The sequence below is a fragment of the Poecilia mexicana genome, unplaced genomic scaffold (genome assembly GCF_051168715.1).
Source record: "Poecilia mexicana isolate PSO_F unplaced genomic scaffold, ASM5116871v1 scaffold_6, whole genome shotgun sequence".
Taxonomy (NCBI): Eukaryota; Metazoa; Chordata; class Actinopteri; order Cyprinodontiformes; family Poeciliidae; genus Poecilia; species Poecilia mexicana.
In genome coordinates, this window is record NW_028263375.1 from 29,946,621 (window position 1) to 29,969,544 (window position 22,924).

At 40.4% G+C, this 22,924-nt stretch overlaps 2 protein-coding genes across 2 annotated transcripts in view; both read right to left on the reverse strand.

The window, feature by feature from the left end:
• LOC106920738 (copine-8-like) overlaps positions 1-22,924 on the reverse strand; it is a 91,083-nt gene that overhangs the window by 53,702 nt on the left and 14,457 nt on the right. Inside the window, exons 2-4 of the mRNA XM_088006566.1 lie at positions 22,862-22,902; positions 16,258-16,304; positions 15,068-15,171 (exon numbers count right to left, since the gene is read on the reverse strand). Coding sequence (XP_087862692.1) covers positions 15,068-15,171; positions 16,258-16,304; positions 22,862-22,902 — 192 coding nt within the window. The remainder of the gene's footprint in view (positions 1-15,067; positions 15,172-16,257; positions 16,305-22,861; positions 22,903-22,924) is intronic.
• Positions 1,347-2,540, reverse strand: LOC148159493 (uncharacterized). Its single transcript, XM_088006699.1, has one exon. It carries the CDS (start codon positions 2,538-2,540, stop codon positions 1,347-1,349), a length of 1,194 nt encoding a protein of 397 aa, XP_087862825.1.

Below are 22,924 nucleotides of genomic sequence, written 5' to 3' on the forward strand. Positions count from 1 at the left end.
CGAACCTGTACTGGGCTGATTCTGTGCCTTCAAATAATTTTAACAGCTCCTGCAGAAGATTCATAACTTATAACTTAAAAGTCTGAAACAGGAACAGGTCTGAAAAAAAAAACAGTGTGTGTGCTACACTCAAGAGAGAGATTCAATTGATGCATCAAAGAGTGATGTCATCACTGCTGATGTCACTGTTACCATAGGAACTGAACATTCTAATGATGCATTCACACCAAACACGTTTTGAGCATCAGGTGAATCTGGTTTACCTTCAAAGTCTATGTGGAGCGTTGGACGTGCTTGATGAGTCAAACGATCCAAACGGCCGCTAGACGCTCGGAACGCGCCACAACGGCCCTCGACACGCCTCCACATAGGCTTTGAATGTAAACCAGATACACCTGACGCTCAAAACGGATTTGGTGTGAATGAGCCATTATATGTCTGGTGTCCTAATATGATGGACTCATTGCTTTAGGTCAAGGGTAACATTTAGATTTAAGATGTGAATTAAGTTTTAATTAATGATAGGGTTAGGAATAGACTAGGTGGGGTTAGGGTTAGGGAAAATGTCTAGGTTAGGCAAAATCACAGCTACTAAAATGAAGGGAAATCAATGCTAAGTTCTAATATGGGCTGAATAGTTTTGACAAACCTGCATTGCATTTAGTTTTCTAAATCATTCTACAAATTATTAATGATGATATAATGTTAGGGTGTTTTTCCGCCAATTGCATATCCTCACTACACTAGTAGTCTAATGTGTTGAATGTGCTGAGACAACATTCAACAGAGAATTTTTGGTTCTGATTGGTTGTTTCTGGACAGTAGCAGAGTCAGAGTGATTTTCACAGATTCTCTGTTTCATATTCTACTGTCAGTCACTTTTAACAAATATTCATCCATCCATCATCTAACACAGTGTTTCCCAACCCTGGTCCTCAAGGCACACTGCCCTGCATGTTTTAGGTATTTCTTTGCTTCAGTCCAGCTAATTTCAATCGATGACTGATTAACAGGTGTTTGCTGAACTGCAATCAGTTGAATTAGGCACATTAAAGCAGGGAAACCTCTAAAACATGTAGGACAGTGTGCCTTAGGACAATTTAGAGAGACCAATTAATCAATTCATTTTTGAGAAATTTTATCTGATCAGCTTTTATATAGGATGAATGTTTCTTATGCTGTTTTGATTTCTGAAACTCATCTTGTGTTTTCTCCATTGATTTTGGAGTCAGGAATTTTATTTGCATCGAGGGCTGTGTCTGTTTTTATTTCCTAAATTCGCATAAGGCCTCGAATTTCCTTAATGCCCAGTTTTAGCAAAACCTGGATTTAGATAGTGACCTAGGTTAGTGCCACTTGGGCGTGGGTCGGTGTAAAGGCTTAGCCGGGCATAGACTGGCCTTCACACCTTTCATGCAACCAGTGGAGGTAGGTCGCATGGATGTCTGTCTTTCCTCGGACCTCCCTGGTTGATTGGAGATCTGTCTTACCTCAGACCTCCCTGATTGATTGGAGGTCTGTCTTTCCTCGGACCTCCCTGGTTGATTGGAGATCTGTCTTACCTCAGACCTCCCTGGTTGATTGGAGGTCTCTCTTTGAATGGACTCCTCTGTTTGCAACCTGGGAGTTAGTTGGCGCAAAGGCCGAGCCAGGCTATTCATGGAGACCCCCGGTGACTTGAAGGTCTGTCTTTGCTCTGGTTGTAGGGAGCCTTCTGTTTGCAGGGGGCACTCTGGTTCGGCAGAGACTCTAGGATGGTCATTTTCCAGAGCATGTTTCAACTTCATCTTCAGGTCTGCAACCTGACCCTGCAACGATATCACTGTTTCCTCCTGTTCTTTGAATTTGGAAGCTTGCTCTGTGTGACTTTTGAGCTGCTCCTCATATTTCAGTCTCACTCTGTATTCTTCAACCATTACTTCTATCAAACCTTTGTTGCGGGAGGCGTATTTTTCAGCCTCCCTCTTAAAGTACTCCAGCTGTTGAAGAATGGTCTTGTCTGCTGTACCTTTGGAAGAGCAATAAACCTTTGACACATCTGTAATCTCGTTCACGTTTCTTTCATGTTCACGTTTACCTTGCATGTGACGTTCTTTTTCTAACATTTTTTGCAGTTTTTTAATCTCCTCCTGCTGTGATTTTACTTCAGCCTGACATGCAATCCTTCGGTCTCTTTCCTCATGGAGATCAAATGTCTTACTCTGCAATTCTCTTTTAAGATCGTCTACCTGCTTTGTGAGATCACGGATGTGTTGGCTAGTCTCTTCCACGACTTCCACTGAAGGGGAAATCTTGAAGCCAGCAGAGGGACTTCTTTCCTGCTCGACTTCCAGTGATGTTGGAGTCTCAAAGCTGCCGGAAGGACTTGATTCCCCCTGGATCTCTGATTCAACTTCCGGCTCAATGGGGCTGTCTGTGTCTTCTTCAAAAGGGAAAACGACAGCGTCGTAGTCGACTTGGATGTTGAGATCCACCATGTCGACCCATGAAAGCTTAGCTGGAAAAGCTTCATGTTCACAAACAATCTGTTGTTGCTTCATGTCTAATCAATATCCTGCTTGTTTCGATTAATTTCGAACGTGCTCTGAAGAGTGATCTGTCGCGATAGAACTGTGGAACAGGTCTGAGAAAACGCTGTCTGTGAGCTACATTCAAGAGAGAGATTCCTTTGTGGCATCATAGAGTGATGACATCACTGCTGATGTAATTGGGTGCGTTCACACTGCAGCCTGAAGTGGCTCAATTCCGATTTTTTTGACGTAATGCGACCTGTATCCGATCTTTTCATGGCAGTGTGAACAGCACAGGTCGGATTCTTTTTCGAATGTGACCCATATCCGATACGTATCCGATTCAAATGCGACCTAACGTCCAGGTTGCATTCATCCGAACTGAACGTCACTTTTTCACAACAAATCTCACTATTCTGCGTCCTGATAAGCGCAAGTGGGAAGAAAAACAACAACCATGACGGATTATATGAGGATTAAGTTGTTAATATGCTGCTCCGGCCGGACAACAACTTCAAATATGTAAGCTAAGCTCCACTGTTAGCCTCCATGTTTACTTCCGCAAACACTGAGCACTTCTTCTTTTTATGGCGGTTGGCAGAACACTTAGAACGCTGACGCTATTGCACCCTCTACTGCGCATGCGGGACACTTTCAGGTCGTTTGCCCGTTCAGACTGCAGAACGCATACAGGTCGCTTTTACTGGCAGTGTGAACGGCCCCGGCAAAAAAATGGGAATTGCCAAAAAATCGGAATTGAGTCACTTCAGGCTGCAGTGTGAACGCACCCATTGACTGAACATTCTATTGTGGCCTGATGCAACCCAGGTTCCAGACGAGTTTAACAGGGGGGCATCGGCTTATTTTGGGTGGGGCAAAATGAATACACTGCAATAACAAAATTACTCAAGTAAAAGAAAAATGTGCAGTGCAGTAAAACTACTCATATAAATACCTTTTTTCCAGAAAAATTACTCAATGTAACAACTACTACACACTTTTGAACATAAACAATGTCATCAGTAGCCTACAGGCTACTTGTTAACAAGCCTAAGGTGCTGTATTGGTATTAGCTAGTCATCATTTAGCTAGCATTGCCTGCATCCAACAGCTTTACTGAACTCAGTTGGTTAGTTTGGGGTAAAAACTCTGAAAATTTCTTTGTGTTTTGCTGGTTTGCTGCCATGATTCTAACACACCTGAGTAGCTCTGCACAGCAGCAGCAGGTCTCCTTCAAGGTTGCACAGGTGTAAACCCAGCGAGAGCGTCTTAGCGCACATGTTGCATTTAAAGGCGGCTCGGAAAAACAGGTTATGACGTGTTAACAATTATTAAACAGTTTTAACTGCTGAAAAAAGTGACAGAAGGCACAGATATGGGAAGTGCGAAAGTCCCTACTGTATCATATCAATAAGGAATTACAGAGAAGTTGGCCACTTTAAGGTAAAAACAGCAAACAGCTTCCAGTCCAGGGGGGCACGGCTGACTCTGTGGACGGGCAATGCCCCCCAAAGCCCACCCATGCCACCGGGTCTGATTATAGATACTCTATAATGGGCTGTGGTTGCCACTAAATACATCTTGTACTAATTAGTAGCGTGTGCTTTTCAGTGACGTTGCTGTTATATATGTTTATGTTGTTTAGTCGGTTCTTATTTTTTTCCTCTCTCTCTGCAGGTGTAGAAGCAGACTACTCGGGTGTTTTTTTTTGTTTTCTCTTTATCCTTCCTTCTCTCCTGTATTATCTCCTGCTTTTCCTTATAGCTTTTTGCCCCAATTCGCTTCCTTTCTTTTTTGATCCCTGCTCTAATTAATCAAAATTTATTGAAAAATAAATTTATTGATGAACAAAGAGAAAAGAAAAATAGTAAAAGTAGCAATCCCGACAATACGGACAGTTCTGAGGGGCTTTAATTGGAATATATCAAGACACCAATAAATCTAAATTATATCCAATAAATGCCCACCACTAAACCAATGCAATTTCTACTAAAGTTTTTTTTATAAGTATATATCAATTAGAGTTTTATAGCGAAAGCTTTAATACTCCACTGGTCAAAGTGAATCTGTTGCGCTCCCTCTGGGCACCCATAGCAATTCTGACGATTATACTGCCGGACAGGAGGACATAAAAACAACAAATAAATAAATAAAATAAAATAGGGAAGCTCTTTCTTCACCCACCAGGAATAGTCAATCTCAGACCATTAAGGTGACAGTAGGGGTTGCACCAATTAGTCGACTAGTCGACTAGTCGATTCTTTTCTCTGCACTGACTTTTTTCTGGGCCAGTCGACTAGTCGCAATTACATGACTAAACAGATTTTTTCCCAGAAAATGAAAGAAGGTGGACTAGGTGAGTTCGTCAGAAAGCTCAAATTGTATAAAAATGTAAATAATTTAATAATTACAAACTGTAAATTACAGAATAGGCTACCGCAATAGGGGCGTTGCGCGGCGCGGTGGTTAGCGCGGCGCCCCGCATACAGAGACTTTAGACCGCGGTAATCAGGAGTCCGACTCCCGTCCTCCATTCGCTGGGCCCAGGCCTCTCTCCGCTCTCTCTGCCCCCTTATAGTCAGATCGTTGTCAAATAAACTAGTGCCGAAAAAATCCTTAAAAAAATAAATAAATAAAAAATACTACCGCAGTAATGTGTTACAAGGCGTCATGATGTCAGGCTTTTTTATCCATCCAACTGATCAGGGTCACCCTGCGTATTGAAGCTTTTAACCTGACAGCTTTACGCTCTTATAAAGATATGGTTTAACTAAATCTGGAAACTAAATCCAAGCTTCATCCTGAGGATCTGATAGAGGCGATCTCGGCCGCCGTCCGCATGTCGGTTCAGAGAGCAGCTGCTGAGTCAGCAGAGCCTCCTGCTGCGCATCGGGCGGAGGAGCAGCAGGAGGTTTCGTTAAATTCAACTGTAACCAAACGGGATCCGTTCATAATAAGTTTGGTTTGTGATGTTCCAAAAGCACCATTGTGGTCAGTGTGATAATTTGACTCCTATACGAGTAACTATCCAGAGATCATCAGCATCAGCCGGTGTTTGGGAAAAAACAAAAAAAAGTCAGACCCGAATTTGTACAACGAACTTTTCTCCCTGCTCACGAAGAATGATCTGTTTATTGCTCTTTTAATTCTGCATAATAGACTTAGTAAAAGCAGGAGAAGGGGAGTGTGTGTGTGTGTGTGTGGGGGGGGCGGGGGTCCATATTTGCCGTGAAAATAGCTGATAACGCCTCCAAGTAGTTGTGAAGGGTTTTTGCGCTTACGTCACTATGACGTCACCGCGACTAGTCGACATCGACTCGACTATTATCATGATGTAGTCGACCTTACAAAATATGTAGTCGTTCAACCCCTAGGTGACAGAGGGTGTTATTTGTGAGCATAAAGTCTCCCAGATAAGAAAATTGTGTATTGTCATGTTTTTTATGTGTCCTCTGCTATAAGAAAACATCTGCTGATGTCCATAGTTCATTTTATTAAGTCAAATTTTGATCAAATTTGCTGCTGCATGTTTCCCCAAGCTAAGCTTCTGCAGCAACAACTTGTTTTTTCTGTTTCAGAGCCAAACAACCTTCAGAATTTAATCTTCTATTTCAATCATATGTAGCATTAGCTGAAAGAGACTACCTCAAGACAGACCATAGAGGTGTTATCATCACAACAATGTGTCGACACTAAACAATCAAATAAAACACAAAGTAAAATTTTTAGAAACTTGAGACTTCCAGCTGCTTCCATTCACTGCTATATATATATATATATATATATATATATATATATATATATATATTTTTTTTTTTTTTTTTTTTTTTTTTTTACACAAGTGGTGCACAGCTAATTACAGCCATCTGGAAGGCCAAGAAAATGTAATATATTAGGATACAAACACATGGGAAATTCTACCAGCATAATCTGCACTGAACCATGTATTTAAAAAATAAATTCTTTAGTGTGCAACTTGCCGCAGCTTGTAAAAGCGTAAAACCAGATAAATGTCTGAGAAATACTCCAAAGTGTGTCACAATGCAGTTGTTTCACTTTTTTTTTTTTTTTTTTTTTTTTTACCAAGAATGGATTATATTTCAAAAACCTTGTCCCCATGAATAGTTCACAAACATGGCGGAAAACAACTCCCAGTAAACATAACACCATTTCCCTGTAGCTAGTCTCTCCTTCAAGCATTTCTCGAATCCTTTTGATGACTTTCAAAATGCATGTGATATCAGTGACACAGCCTTTGCTAAATTATGTAGTTTGTCTTACTTTTTGTTTTTGTTTTCAGCCATTTTGAGTCGTCTGGCCTCACTGTTTGCACCTGTTTCTTGTTCCCGAGATAGTGCTATACATATTCATGCAATCTGTGCCATGTCATCCCATCTGCTAAGACCAGCTTTTTTTTCTGTTAGACCCTCTCTAATTCCTTGCATTGCAACTTTGCTTGTTATTTTTCAATCAGCTTCTCATTTACATTTTCCTGTTGGGACTCGTATATTTTAATGGTTTAAGCTTTAAAGTAACATTTCATCTCAGATTCCTCCCTTTGGAGGGGACATGCATCACTGCTTATTTGCAAAAATCCTGATTCTGAGTCACATTTTACAGCACATGTTCAGCTTGGCATGCTGATTTTGCAACTTCCTGTTATGAAAATGTACATTAACACTTTAAACAGTAAAATGAACACGGAGGGAGACCTCCACGTCATATTGGAAAACTAGAATAAGCCGAGCTATATTTAGCTGCTCGGTGGGACTTTGTGTTGTGCTCACCTTTAGACACAACCTTGGGAAAACTTAAAAAACTTAAGACAGTTGCTAAATATTTTACGTGGCCTTTCATCTGTGAGGAGTTTGTACAAATGATTTATAAGTGCTGCACTCTGGGAGTACTTTAGCAATTTGACTTTACTTTCGCGCATTTGCTGATGCACAGTGGGGGTGAGGGTGGATGAACTGATGCTGAGGAAGCAGAGATACTTCTCATTCAGTGCACTCTTCTTCTAAAAGCAGGTGTCCACTTTATTCATAATGGAGCTGTAGCACCTGGACAGATATTTGGGTGTATAATACAAGTCGTGGCTTGAACTAAGGTGTGTGCATATTTCCTTATGGAGCCGTATCAGTCATCTTAGCCTCCCTCTGATATGAAAGTGTTTCATAAATAAAACAATTCTATCCATATATAAATAATTATTAAAATACACATTTTTTTCAATTTTTTTTTACAAAATGAGGGCTATTTCGCATCTTGTTCTCAACACATTTCATGTGATTGCGTGTGACAAAACATTTGATGGTTTCTATGACAACGCCCCAACAATCTTTGCAGTTTCAGGAGTGCTGCACCCTTCTGAAAAACATAATTTTATTAGATCTATATTTGTGTTTATGAGGCTCAGACTGATATATTTGCTGACTTTAGCAGCAATTCCCATTGCAAATATGTGCAAGACTGTCGATATTCTGCTGATGTAAAAAAAAAAAAAAACAAGCACAATTTTGAAATTGCGCTGTTTCTATTCAATAAGAAACCCAGATGAGTATGTTTGTTTGTGGAATAAGTCATTAAAAATCATGCGATGCCCACATCATCCAACTACATCCTGTCGTCTTCTTCTTGGTTAGCACAATATCTGGACATTGCAGTTTTATTAAATAAACCAATTTCGATACCGCCAAAACAAAAACAAAACAAAACAAAACAAAAAACCACTCTTCCTAGCGCCAAAACGTTTTATAGAAAAACCAGAGTTTTTGTTTGTTTGTTTGTTTGTTTATTTAAATTGCAGTGTTTCCATTAAGCGAGTTTATTTTTGAAACACAGCGGGTTAGGAACCTTTAAATGATTTCTGCTATGTTACGTCTCTTCTTTGTAACCCAACGGTACATGCCGCTAATCAGATAAACTCATTTAAAACAAACATTTAACCAAGCTCGCATTTTTTCCCATTTCACCCGGACCACGCGGGCCGCACCGTTCACCTACAAGTAGCCGCCGCTGCGCCACGCGGACCACATAATCCGCTTGCCTTCTCCAGAGAGCAATTTATCAAGCTTTGTTTGCTTGCAGTGACACACAGTACCTTCAGCGTGTCAGGTGCGCGTCAATGTACGTGTGCGGCGGCGCGCGGCGGACTGTGTAAATAGGAGAGCCTCGGCAGGCAGCATGCCACGTCTGATAAGGCGCCCGCTGACAAAAGCGAGTGGATGCTGTGTGTCACGGCAGGACGGAGCGCTGAGCTCTGCTGCGGCGCCGCTTAATGTACATTCCATAGGAGTGAAGGAGTCACGCCGCTGTTACGCAACGTGCTGCCAGCTAAAAGCACAGGTGCGTTTCACGTTCCGTCCAATGTTCATGAATGATTCATTTATTTTTATTTAATTATGAGGGACAGAAAGGTAGAATAAAGGGGGTAGGAGGGGGGCGGGGGGACATGTTACCCATGTATGTATGACGGATTCGGCTGCACTTGTTCACACACACAAGCAACACACACACACACACACACACACACACACACACACACACACACACACACACACACACACACACACAAGTGTTTGCTGGACAAGATGTCCCTAGGCACCTTGTGACTTCACATTAACTGTGTGTGACTGTGTGTGTGTGTGTGTGTGTGTGTGTGTGTTTATGTAGATGACATCACTCTGCATCGGCACTGAGCCAGACAGGATTTCTCTTGGTCCTGTGCGGTTCGTCTCGCTGGGGGAGCGGGCCGCTCGGAGCTCGGTTTGAACCGAGCGATGATGACTAATGATGGTACACAAACAAAACGGGGCCACAACAGAACTACAGCAGCCCTGGCACTGGAGCGTGGTTTCCTAACAGCTTTCCGAAGCCCTCCTGAAGCCTTCACACTGATCGTTACGAGATGCCACGCAAATGTGGCATTAGCCGGCTATGTGTACAACAATGAACAACACACTGGAGATGGAATATAAAGATTTGTTTATGTCATTTCTGTGTATAATTTGAAAAAACAAAAACAAACAAAGCAAAACCATGCATCCCATTTTCACTGATATGACCAGACTAGAATACATTCTCCATACTCTGCTGTGTCCCAGTTTAAATGCGCTGAACTGTCTCCACCAACTTCATCTCTAAACATAGAAGTGCTTATTTACTTTTATCCACCCTGGTGCTAAAGCTCAATTCTCCATAACAGATTCTCACATTCTCACCCCCTTATAACCCTGGAGATATTTACTCAGCTTCAGCAGTCGACTCCACGACTAGTGGATGTAGAATAGAAATGTTTTGTTTCTTTGCCTTACTCCTTACTTTCTTAAGCAAATCGCTTCTTCTACAGACATGTTGCAACATGACCTCCCGCTCACAAGATCGGTGACTATCATTGGCATAAGCTTTCAAGTTGTCAACATGAGGCACTAAATCTTAAAAGTACAAATAGTCAACACTGTGACAACTAGATAGCAAGGTCTGAAGGTATCACATTTCACAGGTTAGAAAAGAGTTTAAATTAAAAAATATGTGTATCAAGGGAGAGGAGATTAGCTCAGTTAGGCTAGCTTGACTTTGACAACCTAACATGTAGATATGCTGTGGAATTCAGTGTTTCAGATCAGTAAGAAAAACAGGACCACACACCAACTCTCTGACAGGTCATCAGTAGAGCAGGTGTTTACATGAACTAATCAACCACTACAGTGTTCAGACTTATTAATTTTCGCAAAATAAAAGACAAACCTGAAAAAAACAAAACAAAATTGGACTGAATATTCTGTTGTATGTGTGGGGAATATCAGCATGTTTTCTGGTGTTGAATCCTAACACACTAATGGAGTTGTTGTCAGTCAGCTGCTATAGCAATGGATCAGCGTAGTGTAGTCGACACATAGAGCGAGGAAAAAAATAGAAGTTGTTTTGAGTTATTCTTCAACAGTTTTTCTGCGTTACTCTCCCTTTACTGCTGCGCACCGCACTAAATTATACTAAATAATAGCTACATCTCCGGGTTTCATTTTATTAACAGAATTGTTTTACCACCAGAAAAAATGTCCCAAAAGTCAGTGGCCGGCGGACATCACTTACTGGAATATAAAGGCAGGTGATAGCCTGAGCCATGGAATCAATTACCCATAAAATCTATTTTTCTCTGCACCTCTTCGACAATCCAATCCCAACCATTCTGTTAGTTTTGAGGGATTGCAAAAATGAGAGCGCAGACTTTATTGTTATTTTCACAATAAATGAAAAATTCTGCCAATGATAAAAATAAATGACACAACAAGTATTTGCCCATCCCTTGCTGCTGTTGTGTTGCTTCATGGTTTTACAGCCCAAGTCTCCGCAGCATATAATGTGTTTAACAGATACTCAGTTTTCAGTTTTTATGGTTACGACCCACAAACTTCTCCTGTTTATTGTGTAAACTGTTTAATAACCAGAGGCTGCATAAACACTGCTGGTTTATGTTCTGTAGTAAAACTGGGGCAGTAATAAATTTAATAGGATCACCTGGGAGATAAAAATATAATTTTTCTCCTGACAGCAGCCTATAGCTCCGCAGAACAGAAAGTGATTTCTCATAGCGACAGGACAGACTTACAGATTCTGCAGATAACAAATTTTGCTGGACGATAAATTGTTTCAGTAATTATTGCGATAATCGATAATTTTTCAAGCAATATGTTGATAATATAATGATATTGATAACACTGACATCTCATTGCCATTTTCACTTATGTGTCTTTGTAAATGACAATAAAATAAGTCTAAGCCTAAATATTGATGATGATATAATAATGCAAGTTCGCTCTCTCAAAGACTGATAAAGTTTAATTTTGTAACCTTTAGCTGGAACTGGGAGATATCTAAAGTATACGACAACCAAAAACAATGACTAAAATGGAAATTAAAAAAAAACACTACAACCGTAACCATAAATAAAATGTATTATGAAATGTCTATGACCAAAATTGTCCTTCAAAAAATATTAATGGTTAGAATGGAAATTATTGAGCTCATTTGCGTTTATCAGGTGGTTAACTGCTTACTGCAACAGGCTTTTTGTTTTGTTTTGACAAATGTCTATAAATATCCGGTTCCAAGTGAGGACATATTTTTATTACCTGCTTAAGAAGAAATATTTCTAGTTTAGTTAAATAAAGTGAATACAGCTCTATCCTTCCTTTATTTATTTATTTCTTTTTTTTCTTTTGCAGGGATTTTCCTTCAATTTTTTTTTTTTTAGTCTGATCCAATTTAGCACACTTGATTAGAGAACCATCCAGCCAGGGGGCTTCCACTGGCTTCAGTGAGCAACACAAGAATAATAATAATGATTAAAAAAAAAGAGACCGCTTATCTCACTGCCAGTCGCTAGATAAGAGTTAACAGGATTTTGCAGACTTGGAGAGAGGATGCAAAGCGTTGTTGTGGCTTTTGTGCACGGAGGGAGTGGGATGGTTTGTGTTTGTGTTGAGCTCAGTGCTGTCTGCCTGTATGGATGTCCTAAAGGCACTGGAACCCTTCTGCAGAGATAAGAGAGGTGGGAGTAATGCGGAAGCTACAATAAAAGCAACTTCCCGACCTCAGGACAGCGTCAGAGGGCGGCGGGAGGCAAGAGCAAGCGCTGGTCCTGTGATAAGGAATGTGAGAGGTGAGAGAGGCTGCAGGAAGTCTGGGCGGGGTGGACCCACACTGCTGCACAGCCTGAACGTCTCACAAATGTGTGTAAATACGAGTCGTTTGTGCTATATTTGGGACAATTCTCTGGTTTTTGAATGTGATATATGCAGTATAGGCGGCAAAACCCCCCAAAACCCCTCAAGGACACACACATGCACACACTATCAGTCACACACTATCAGTTTCTATCACTTTCCTGCTTGTCAGGGATTCTAGCAGTCTGATGGCAAATACTAGGAAGTGTCATTTTTAAACATATTTCTATAAACAAGAGCTGAATTCTGACCCACTTTATTGGCTTTTACTAAATTAAGAAGGCTAAAATATTGTTGACTTGCTCTTAACTAGAAAGAAGCCAGTGCCTTTAAAAATGTTGCTGCTCTCCTGAAAAAAGCATAGAGTATTTTTCTTAGCATCTGTATCTCGTTTGAAAGTTCAGCATCGTAACAATCCTGCAACTAAGTAATTTTCACGTTTAATAAAGTCAGATTTAGATATACAAAACTAATCTGATTCTTGAAAATGTATTCTTGTATCATTATACCACTACTATTATATTAACTGAAACTAGTCTCAAGACAACAATATTATCGTTTATCGCAATATCTTCTTGAACAATTTATTGACTGGCAAAATTTGTTTTTGACAGGCCTACCTGAGAGATGCATTGAGTTTCTTTTGCTTCATCTTTAATGTGTCAAGTTTACCGTTTGTCCAACTGTAAACTTGAAAAACTTTAGTAAAGTTCTGTGATATTACAACAAACTACAGGCAGAATTAGACGTGGTTTCTTTGTCTCTACGTTTTCTCTAATAGCAAAAAGCTGACCACTGCAAATGACGAAGGGTCAGATTCCGCATGCTTTTTTTTTTCTTAGGTTCTGACATTCAAACATGCACAAGATCAAACGGCTAGCTATCTCTCTTTGACCTTCGGCGCAACCTCCTGCAGCTTGTAAGCAATGTGGGTCCTTAAGACAGTCCAAGATACTAACAAAGGAGTTTTCCATATTTCATGAGCCGCAGTGTAGCAGTCCAACTCTGTGTGAGGAAGCTGGTTTCATTAAGGAGGTTGGGGTTATGTTTTTGCAGAACGATTTGACATAAATGCATGTGTCAGATGTGGATAGTGTGAATCATCGTGATGCTGATCAGCAACCTGAGCCTAATGAATTAATTACCAAACCATTTAACTGCATGTCAGTCATAATCACATTACTGATGCTGTAATTTCACATCAAATAGTTTGTAAGCCTGTTTGAAGTTTCTGACAGTAATGCTAAGTCTTCTTATTTAATCCATAAATGTAAGTAACAGCAGATTAGTGTTGGATGCAACAATGCAGACATGATCCAGCATGAAAACTTCACTTTGAATGCATCGCACAAATATCCATATATTTATTTTAATTTTCTGTCTCCACTCTGGGGGGAGTACAGCCAATCAGAGCCAAGTAAAAACAAAATGGAGCTCCTGGATTGGAAGGCAGTCATTTACCATTTTATAAGCTAAAATATATTTTTCCCAAATATAGCATGCCATTTGGGTATATGAGCCTGAGTTTGTGATGTTCAATGTAAATTAATAAGAAAAAAATCAATCGACAGCAAACATCTGAAATCATTATTTCAGCTAATTCTGATCCTAAAATGAGCGTGAGAAGGACCGCACCCCCACGTTTCCACCATACTCATGTTTTATGCATCATTGCCCAAAAATCATCACAAAGCTATAATTTACAGCAACAGCTGTAGATTTAACTAAATTAGATACTTTTTTTTTTAATTGGCCAACGGGATTACAGCATGAGACTCTTCACCTGGGCAAACACAGATTAGCTGATCCCGCGTTAACATCAAGCTCGCCGTTTAATCAGAACCAGACAGACTGAAAATGCAGCCAATACATCAAACTTATTCATATCACCGCTCTCACTTCATGAACCTACCCAGTTGGCTTTTTTTTTTCTTAAATAATGCTGATTTCATACAGGCGGTATTGTTGTAGCTCCAGGTATGTTGAATAGCGATCAATAAAGTCAGCGTGTCAAAATTAAAGCTCGACCTTCATTTAAAACGTACAAAAAAAATTAAAAAATTAGGAAAATGTATTAAAACCACGCAGTACAAAAAGCGTCCAGTAAAAACCGTGGAGGGGCGTGTGGGGGGTCACCAAATGAGCGGCGGCGAGGCTTATTTCCGCCACGCGGGCCGCAGAAATGACCTGCTTTAGCGTAGCAGGTTCCAGCCGAGCGGTGAGCTCTGGGAGACTCGGCACTGACCCTCGGCGCTCAAGGCAGTCAATTAAAATTGTATGATCAACTGTGTCAAATGCTGCACTTAGGCCTAAAAGGATTCAAGACCGAGCAATCTTGTGCATCTGCTGTAAAAACATGGTAATTTGTTACTTTCATAAGGGCTTTTTATGCACTTCTTAGCACCACGGAATGTGAGCGGGCTTTAAAAGAGGAGGAAGAAGACAAAATAACGTAAATATAAGTACTACTTCAAATCACAGATGTGTCTAAGAGTACACTTCATTACATAGAAACAGCTGGAAATAGATTCAAATTGTAGCAAAAATGTGTTATTGTGTCCAGACTTGTGTTTTGACTTTTACTTTAAATGAAAGTAGAGGTTATAAGCAGCAGAAAAACTTCTCTTTTATTTAGGGGAGTGAAGGCTTACATCTCTGGTGCCTGCCAACTATGAATATTTCAGTCGCAGCTCAACTTTGCTAAACACAAAGCAGCACTTTCACTCATGGTTTTGCACACAACCTCCACCCCCCCACACACACACACCTACGCACACACACACAAACACAAACATGTACACATTGACACGTATTAGTCGAGTGTTAACTCACAGGTCAAAGCGAAGATTCTGCCTCTCCTCGAAGAAGTAGTCCACGATGAATTTGCGGACAAAGTCAGGATTGAGGGTGTTGTCTATGACTTCTGTCCTGCCAAACTGAAAGACAAATCAACCAATTAGCTTTTACTATTGTTTTAGTGCTTGACAGATTATTATTGTCACTGTAACATAATATGCATTGTTGTAAACACAGCAAACAACATAATTTACCAAGTTTAAAGCAGTTTAAAAAAATGTATGAAAAAATAGGTGAATAAAAATATATTTTAAAAATCCATGAATATTAGGGCCAGGACTTAACGTGACCGGAACCTTTGTATTTGCGAGTTTCTGGTACCCCCGTAAATCTGACGCACAAGCGACATCCGCAAATAACACATGCACAACCAGTGTTCATTTTTGCTTAAGAAACAACAACAATCTGACGGGACTTCGGAAATGACTATTTTTGGTGCAAATTGTGCTAAAAGGAGTTGAACTGTTCAAGTGAGGCAAAACTATTCAAGCCTAAAATATCATCTCAATGCTGTCAATAGATTTCACTGGCGATTAGTTGGCTAAAAAAAATGTTAGCCACTTTCTGGAGACAATTCATTTAACAACTTAAACCTTTTTGATCAAATATTAGAAATATAAAGAAAATGAAAATAAACAAATATTTCAATTCCTTTTTAAAAAAAGAAAAACATTTCGTAGCCTAAAATGCAACAACAGTGCTTTTCTTTAGTGAATGCTGGATCATTTGTAGCAAAGGATGCATCTGATTAATAGTTTGCCAACAAAGGGTGGTTAACATGACATTTTTTGTTGTTTCCAAAATTTGAATGAGGTAAAGCTAAAAGCTAAAATTAAATCTTAAATGTAAACTGTATACATCGTTGGTACAGTTTTGGGTTAATATGTTGTTCTTTCAACAAATGGTCTTTGTCTCCAGTTTTGCAATTAATCAATTACTAATTCAGTTGACAATTATTTTAGTCAATCAATGAATTGTGGTTAATCAACCAATAATGATCAATTGATTAATCATGATCAATTGATTAATATTGGTTAATCTATTAATCATGAATGATCACGATTAATCGTTTCAGCCCTACCAGCTTTTAAAACATCTTTATGCTTCTACAGCGTGTGACTGGGAGCCTAGCCAGCCGTTCCCCAACCGTCTCACTTGGTACTCACCTCCCTCCATTCTCTGTTGGCGATCCCTTGAGTGTACAGAACACAAACTGTTGAGAAGGAAACAAAGGAGGGCAGAGAAAAGGAGAGGGTTAGATTCAACTGAGAGTATTTAACAGCAGAGAAGCAACACTCTGAGGCCAGCCAAGAGGGAGTTCTTTATCCACATCCTGACGTGACAGAACCTTGTCCTAATTAAATCCAGATGGAACTCCACCTCACAGCACAGTGATATTTCACGGAGTTGGGGAGCGGAGGGGTGGGGAGTGAAGGACAGTATTCTGATGGGACTACTCAACGTTTGTAGGAGTCTGTGAGTGTTTCCTGAGGATGGACCATGAGAGAGAACAGAGCCAGGCAATCAGCTGTCACTAATGTGACATTTCATTTGCATTCAAGCAGCCTTTACGGTATTCACAAACACGAGCCCCATGTCAGCCAACATTAAGTCAGAAAATCCAGTCATACAACACACTTTTACATGTGTTACCTGGCAAAATGCATCCAGGAGGAGAGCCCCTAGTGGTTGGAAAAAAACTGAGATAAAGAACTCCTGTTTTACTTTTGAAATCCTATATCAATTTTCTTTCCTGTTGATTTTTTACATTTTTTTTTATTTCATGTTTGTTTCATTTCTTCCACTAATGCAGACTCCGCAGATGTTATGGTAAGACTGTGAAGCAAAATAAAGGGAACATGTCAGTTTGGAAATAATGAAGTTCTATAGAACAGGAGCCAATTCCGCTCGATTCTCATCTCTCTTTAGTGTTCAGTTTTAGCATTTTATTGTCTTCTCCAGGGTGTACACTGCCTCTCGTCCCACTGTGTTTTTTTCAATGGAAACATCAATAAATTTGAAAATACAACTACTGCACTTACTGTGTAGAGTTCTGCAATACAAATCACACTTCTTTACGTGATTCATGTTCTAGACAAGTGTATTGCAAATGGGAATGTCTTGTAAGATCGTTTTTTGTACTGGTAGGGCTATAACTGTTGTGACACAGTTATAGCAGTCAAATACATATAGTTACCTGAAAAAGAAGCAATAAATAGTTCTTATTGTCACTTTTGTCATCATCACAATAGTACACAAGGCAAAAGTGATAAAATTTTAAGTCCATATTGCCCACTCGTAGTCAAAAATTTTAAGATTGTAGATGGCATTATTAAAACGTAATAATTAGGGGTGTACAATACATCAGAACCAACATTTGTATTCACCGAAAATACTCAATTTTAACCATATTGGTATAGGCTCGATAAATAAAACTGTGTAAGTATTAACAGCCAATATTTATTTCCAAATTTCTTTTTTGTCAAAGTGTCAAAATGGTAGAGAATATGTATAATATATCGGATATCAGCCATAACAGCAAATTAATGAAATATCGATAGCGGCCCCGATGTTCATATCGGTGCATCAATAAGGAGTAGCTGTTGTTTTTCTGTGTAAAATAAAGGCAATTAGATGACATCATAGATTCAAATTTTTGGGTAAAATACTGTAATACCTTATTGTTTTACTTTATTGTTTTAATCCGATGACAAACCATATTTCATTAATCAATCGATGTATCCTACTCCAATCGATATGCTATACCTTGGGAACCATCTAACAAGAACACATCACAAGGAGAGCAGACTACGTGTTTCCAACACATTCCACCTGAACAGCTGTAATTACCAACTCTAATAGACCAAGAAAAGCAACCTTTGACTGTCCTTATCTTGTTTTCTTATAAAATATGTGAACAAACCCCAGCATGGATACATCTGGCATCTTAAGTTCGGTTCAACATCCCCGCTATCTTTGGTTCTGACTTGGAAGACTTTATTAAAAAAAATAAAAATACTTTTGATTTCATGACATGAGGTTCTGATTGCAGAGGCAACACCTTCCGAGGCAACGTGCATCATCATTACCTGCAGCATTCATTAATTGCAAATTTATGCACATGCTAATAAATGAGCTGCTTACATACTGATGAATGGACATGAGAGAATTAATCATGAAATTATGAGCTGTTGAAGATCGAGAGCGAAAATTATCTCCAGTTTCAAAATCAGATCTGATTAATTCTATTTTTTTTTTTTCCTTTGAACAAGTTTGATCATTTGGACAGGAGCTGATGAGCCGATATGTTCTGGATTTTACTGATAACTCGTGAAATAGTTTTGTTATTTTTTTCCTTTCAAACTCCTTGAACATATAGCTTTGGTGCAAACAAAACAAAACAACAACGCCCTTGTCTGCAGCATGAATGCAGAAAAATGTGAAACAGGGAAATCGTTGACGGCGCTGTTAACTCTGAAGGACACCAACAGGTCAAAGGAATAAAGCAACAAACAGGAAGGCAAAGATCTTACGAACACATCCAACACATCAAGCTGATGTGTTGGAAAGTTTTAAGTGTAAGAATGTTTAAGGGAAGCCAAACTAACACATTTAGGATTTGTTCGCTGTGTTTATGAACGATAAATCTCAGAATGTGTTCCAGTCAGACGCAGGGCCGCAGGTGAACCAGGTGCCGGGGTCGTTGGCACCGAAGGCAGCTCTTTTCAGTAGCGCAGCTGTTGAGAATCTTAATGCATGTTGATAGAAGGGTGTCGGAGCGCATCTGACTTACAGATTGCTGAGCAGCTGAAGAACGGTTAGACTGTCCAAGCACTTAATTCTACAGGATGTAATTTTTTTTACATTAAAAAATGTGTTTTTTTTACATAGTTAAAACTACCATTAAGTCCTGACAGCATAACACAGAAAATCTGTGGGGGAAAAAAATCAAGCTCCTGTGCCTTCCCTTGATAGTCCTGCTGTCATCTGCAGAAATACTCCACTCTCTAAAAACAACCAATCAGAACCAGGAGGAGGGCCTTAACGCTGTCAATTAAGCTTGTGTATGTGCTGCTCACATTCTCCCCCACTTGCTCTCTGCTACACTACAGCAGGTGCATTACAACAGAATAATGGATGGTCAGGCTAGTTAGCATGGCCACCGAAGACTGTTGTTTGACCACCATTTCTACGTACACAAGGCACGTACACAAGGTTGATTGACAGCACTAAACCACTCCTCCTAGCTCTGATTGGTTGTTTTTGATTGGGAGCGGTGCATGTTTTTCAGACAAATATGTAAAAAACATATTTTTGCAAAAGTTAGGTACTGCAGCTTTAAGAGAATACTTTGGTCACTCCTGACCAAAAGTAACAAAAAGGTCAGTCTTAAAATAGAAATTCAGAAACCTAAGCTGTTCATAAGAACAAACCCAACATTGCTCAAATGAAACAATTCCACAAGGAAGAGTGGGCCAATATCTGATGCAACAGTTACTGCAAAGTTTAGGTGTGGCACACCATTTATTTTTTACGGATTACTTTTTTTTTTTTTGCATTTGGCCAAAATGGTTTGGATAGCTTGATAGCTAGTTTGGAATCAACACGCTACCACATTTGCATCATATAAAGCACTGATTGAGGTATAGACCTTGCATTACTAACAAAGGCCAAGAACAACATCTGTGAACAGCAGTAGATGCATGGCACACATAGTGGTGCGTTCTCCACCTAAAACCTCGTTTTCCAGATTACTCCAGGCTATATTTACTGCTACAATGTAGGCAGTACAGAAGGTACATACATACTTTGACAGGGTTCTGTCTGCTTAATGCCCTTTTCCAGTCAGCTGAAGGAAACACAAGGGATGAAACACACACACACACGCATGCACACAGTCACAAACATGCAAAAAAGTAAAACACTGGAATGCTGTTCAGCTTTATAAGCTGATATGAATAAGGTCTGTGAGCTTGCCAGTGGCCTGAGATGTATGTATGTGTGTGTCTGCGGTAGTGAGTGTGTGTGTGCGCGGCTCTGTCGAGGCAGTCTAATGCTGTGTGACTGGGGCCAGTGCTGTCAGCAGAGCAGAGACATGGACGCAGCACAAGTGCCTCCTTGGATAAGCGTTGGGGCGGGCAGGGATGCTCATCCTCCTTTCCTTTCCCACCATCTGACATTTAAAGGTCCAATCCACAATTCTGGGAGCTCTGCAGTTTTTGGCTTCACCAGCAACCAACCACACAGCTCACAGCAGCTCAGGCCACGATAATCGTAGCTACGGCAGCGTCTGACAGAGCCGTCCGGGTTGCTAGCAGAAACGCAGGAGTGAGCGATGTAAACGAGGGATTACGATAAATCTTGAACAGGACTGAGGAGAGGCGTCTGTGTGGAACCTTATGTGACATATGAATTAGAATGGTATGGCTATGAGGCAAATTGTTATAGAGTAGGGTTGAAACGATTGTGATTAATCGATTGTTGAAATAATCATCAAGTAATTTGCCGATCGATTAATCATTAATCAATTAAAAAAAGGTTGGATATTAACAATCCGTACTCTGAACCACTCTGATGTCAGCCATTGCATATTAGTTCATTTTTGTTGTTGTAGTTGAGAATTTCCATGAATAAGATACATACAAACGCGGATTTGGGACAGTTGACTTGTATGCAAAATGACAGACTGTGACCCCTAAAACCAGAACGGCTCTAAGCGACTGGGGGATATTATTTACTGGACTCACATAAACACAACCTCTACAGTAAAAATGGGCAAAAACAAAACGGCAGATGGCTCATAACACTGGGGATATAAAAAAAAGAAAATCCAAATCAAGCAGGCTTATTATACGTTCAACAAAAAATGGTTCATTTAAATGTTGGACAGTCAACCGCGAACAAGTTGAAGGAAGCAAACCAGACGACAGAGTTCTGTGTCAGGATGTGAGTCTCACAGGTGAAAGTTTTCTGTATTGAGGGAAGCAAGTTAACAAGTAATGGAGCATCTCATTTCTGTAACCTGAGATCTTAGGATGTTTTTAATCCTGATAGTCCGGTGGACTCGGTTTGATTGGGGACCGAAGTTGCAACATTTGTTACATTTTCAGCTGCTGCAGTTTTCTGTGGCACTGCACTGTGTCAAATAAAGCAAAAACCCGTTCACCTCATCACCTGTGGTGGTGCTGCACCGAGAACTACTGAAGGATACGACACAAAAACCTATGAAGAAGAAAGACACAGAGCGTGACTTCCTTCTTCATGAAATGTAAATAAAAATAGTGTCAGATTTTAGTGGTTGTAGGATTTCTTGTTTGTCTTTAGCAAAAGACCATGAGCCGTTTCTCCAGCTAGCGGTAGAAAGTCGTGTTTGTTACGGTTGTGTTTACCCAGAATGCCCTCCATTGTAGTCCACTTCCTGCCTTTGGAGCGGTCTCTGATCCGCTTGGCTCTCATATATGCATTCATACCACACCAGACTTCACTCCAGCCAAACCAAGACATAGGTTTGTAGGCGGACCAGAGTTCAAGCTTTTGGTCTACATCAGAGTTTGATTAAGCTACGTTCAGACCGAACAGGATTTGAGTGTCAGAGGCGTCTGGTTTACATGCAAAATCTATGAGGGGGCTGCAAGAAGGCTAGCGGTGCGTCTCAAAATGTGTCTTCTGCTGAGCGTATGAAGCACTTAGAGCGTTCAAAGCACGTCCAACGTAGCCAACACTGCAGCTGGAAAATCTGAATCTTTGCAGATGGAGCTTCAAACAATCAGAGAGACTTCGCTATATCATGTAGTGGTCTGTAGTTGGTGTCCTGCTAGGAGATTGAGGCACCGAGAAGGGTCAGCAGGTCATCAAACTGGGCTCAGGTGAGATGAAAATGGTGCTCAAAGTGACCCTCATCAACCCGCAGCCAGGCTGTGAAACTCAAATTCACAACGCCTATGAACTGTCCTGTGAATTCAAACAGGGTGCTGAGGAGCTTGATGATGACATTTTCTTGCTCTCAGTGAATAAAGCTGCAACACTCCGTAATTCGTCTGCCATTGTAAAAAGAGAGCAGGAGAGGAAAAAAAAGGCAAAAGTCAAGAGGCTCCTCCGTGCCTTGCTCAGATGAGGGTCAAGAGTGATTTTGACGCACAACATCAAGCGTCCGACTTGACACATTGGATGCGTTTTTGATGCGTTGGATGCGTTGGATGCGTTTTTGACACACAGAACACATCCAGTCTGATTTACATTCACACCTCCCTAAACGAACCAGACTTTCTCGACAAACAAACGAGAGTTCAACTAAAATGAACTCTCGTTCATTAAACACATTAAAGGTGTGAATGCACCTTTAATGAAGGTGTAGATCAAAACCTTTTAAAAAATGCCAGACTAGTAGTCAAATGAAAACAGCCAAGCGAGTGAGGTGTGTGTCTGTGCAAGTGAGGTCGGTACTTGTGTGTGTGTGTGTGTGTGTGTGTGTGTGTGTGTGTGTGTGTGTGTGTGTGTGTGTGTGTGTGTGTGTGTGTGAGAGTGATCTGGTTCCCCTCACTCACATTGAGAGCAGAGAACAGTGACGAATACGACCCCTGACATATGCAAATGCCCACTGATTCACACAGGCCAAACAGTGTGGATCTGTGGGTAATGTGTGTGTGTGTGTGTGTGTGTGTGTGTGTGTGTGTGTGTGTGTGTGTGTGTGTGTGTGTGTGTGTGTGTGCGTGTGCGTGTCTGGGGGAGTAGGTTGGACTAGGAAAACAGATAAATCAGGGAAAAGCTTACTTGGATCAGACTTGGAGAACGTGTCTCTATCCAGCAGGTTCCTGTAGAGAACAAAGACACACG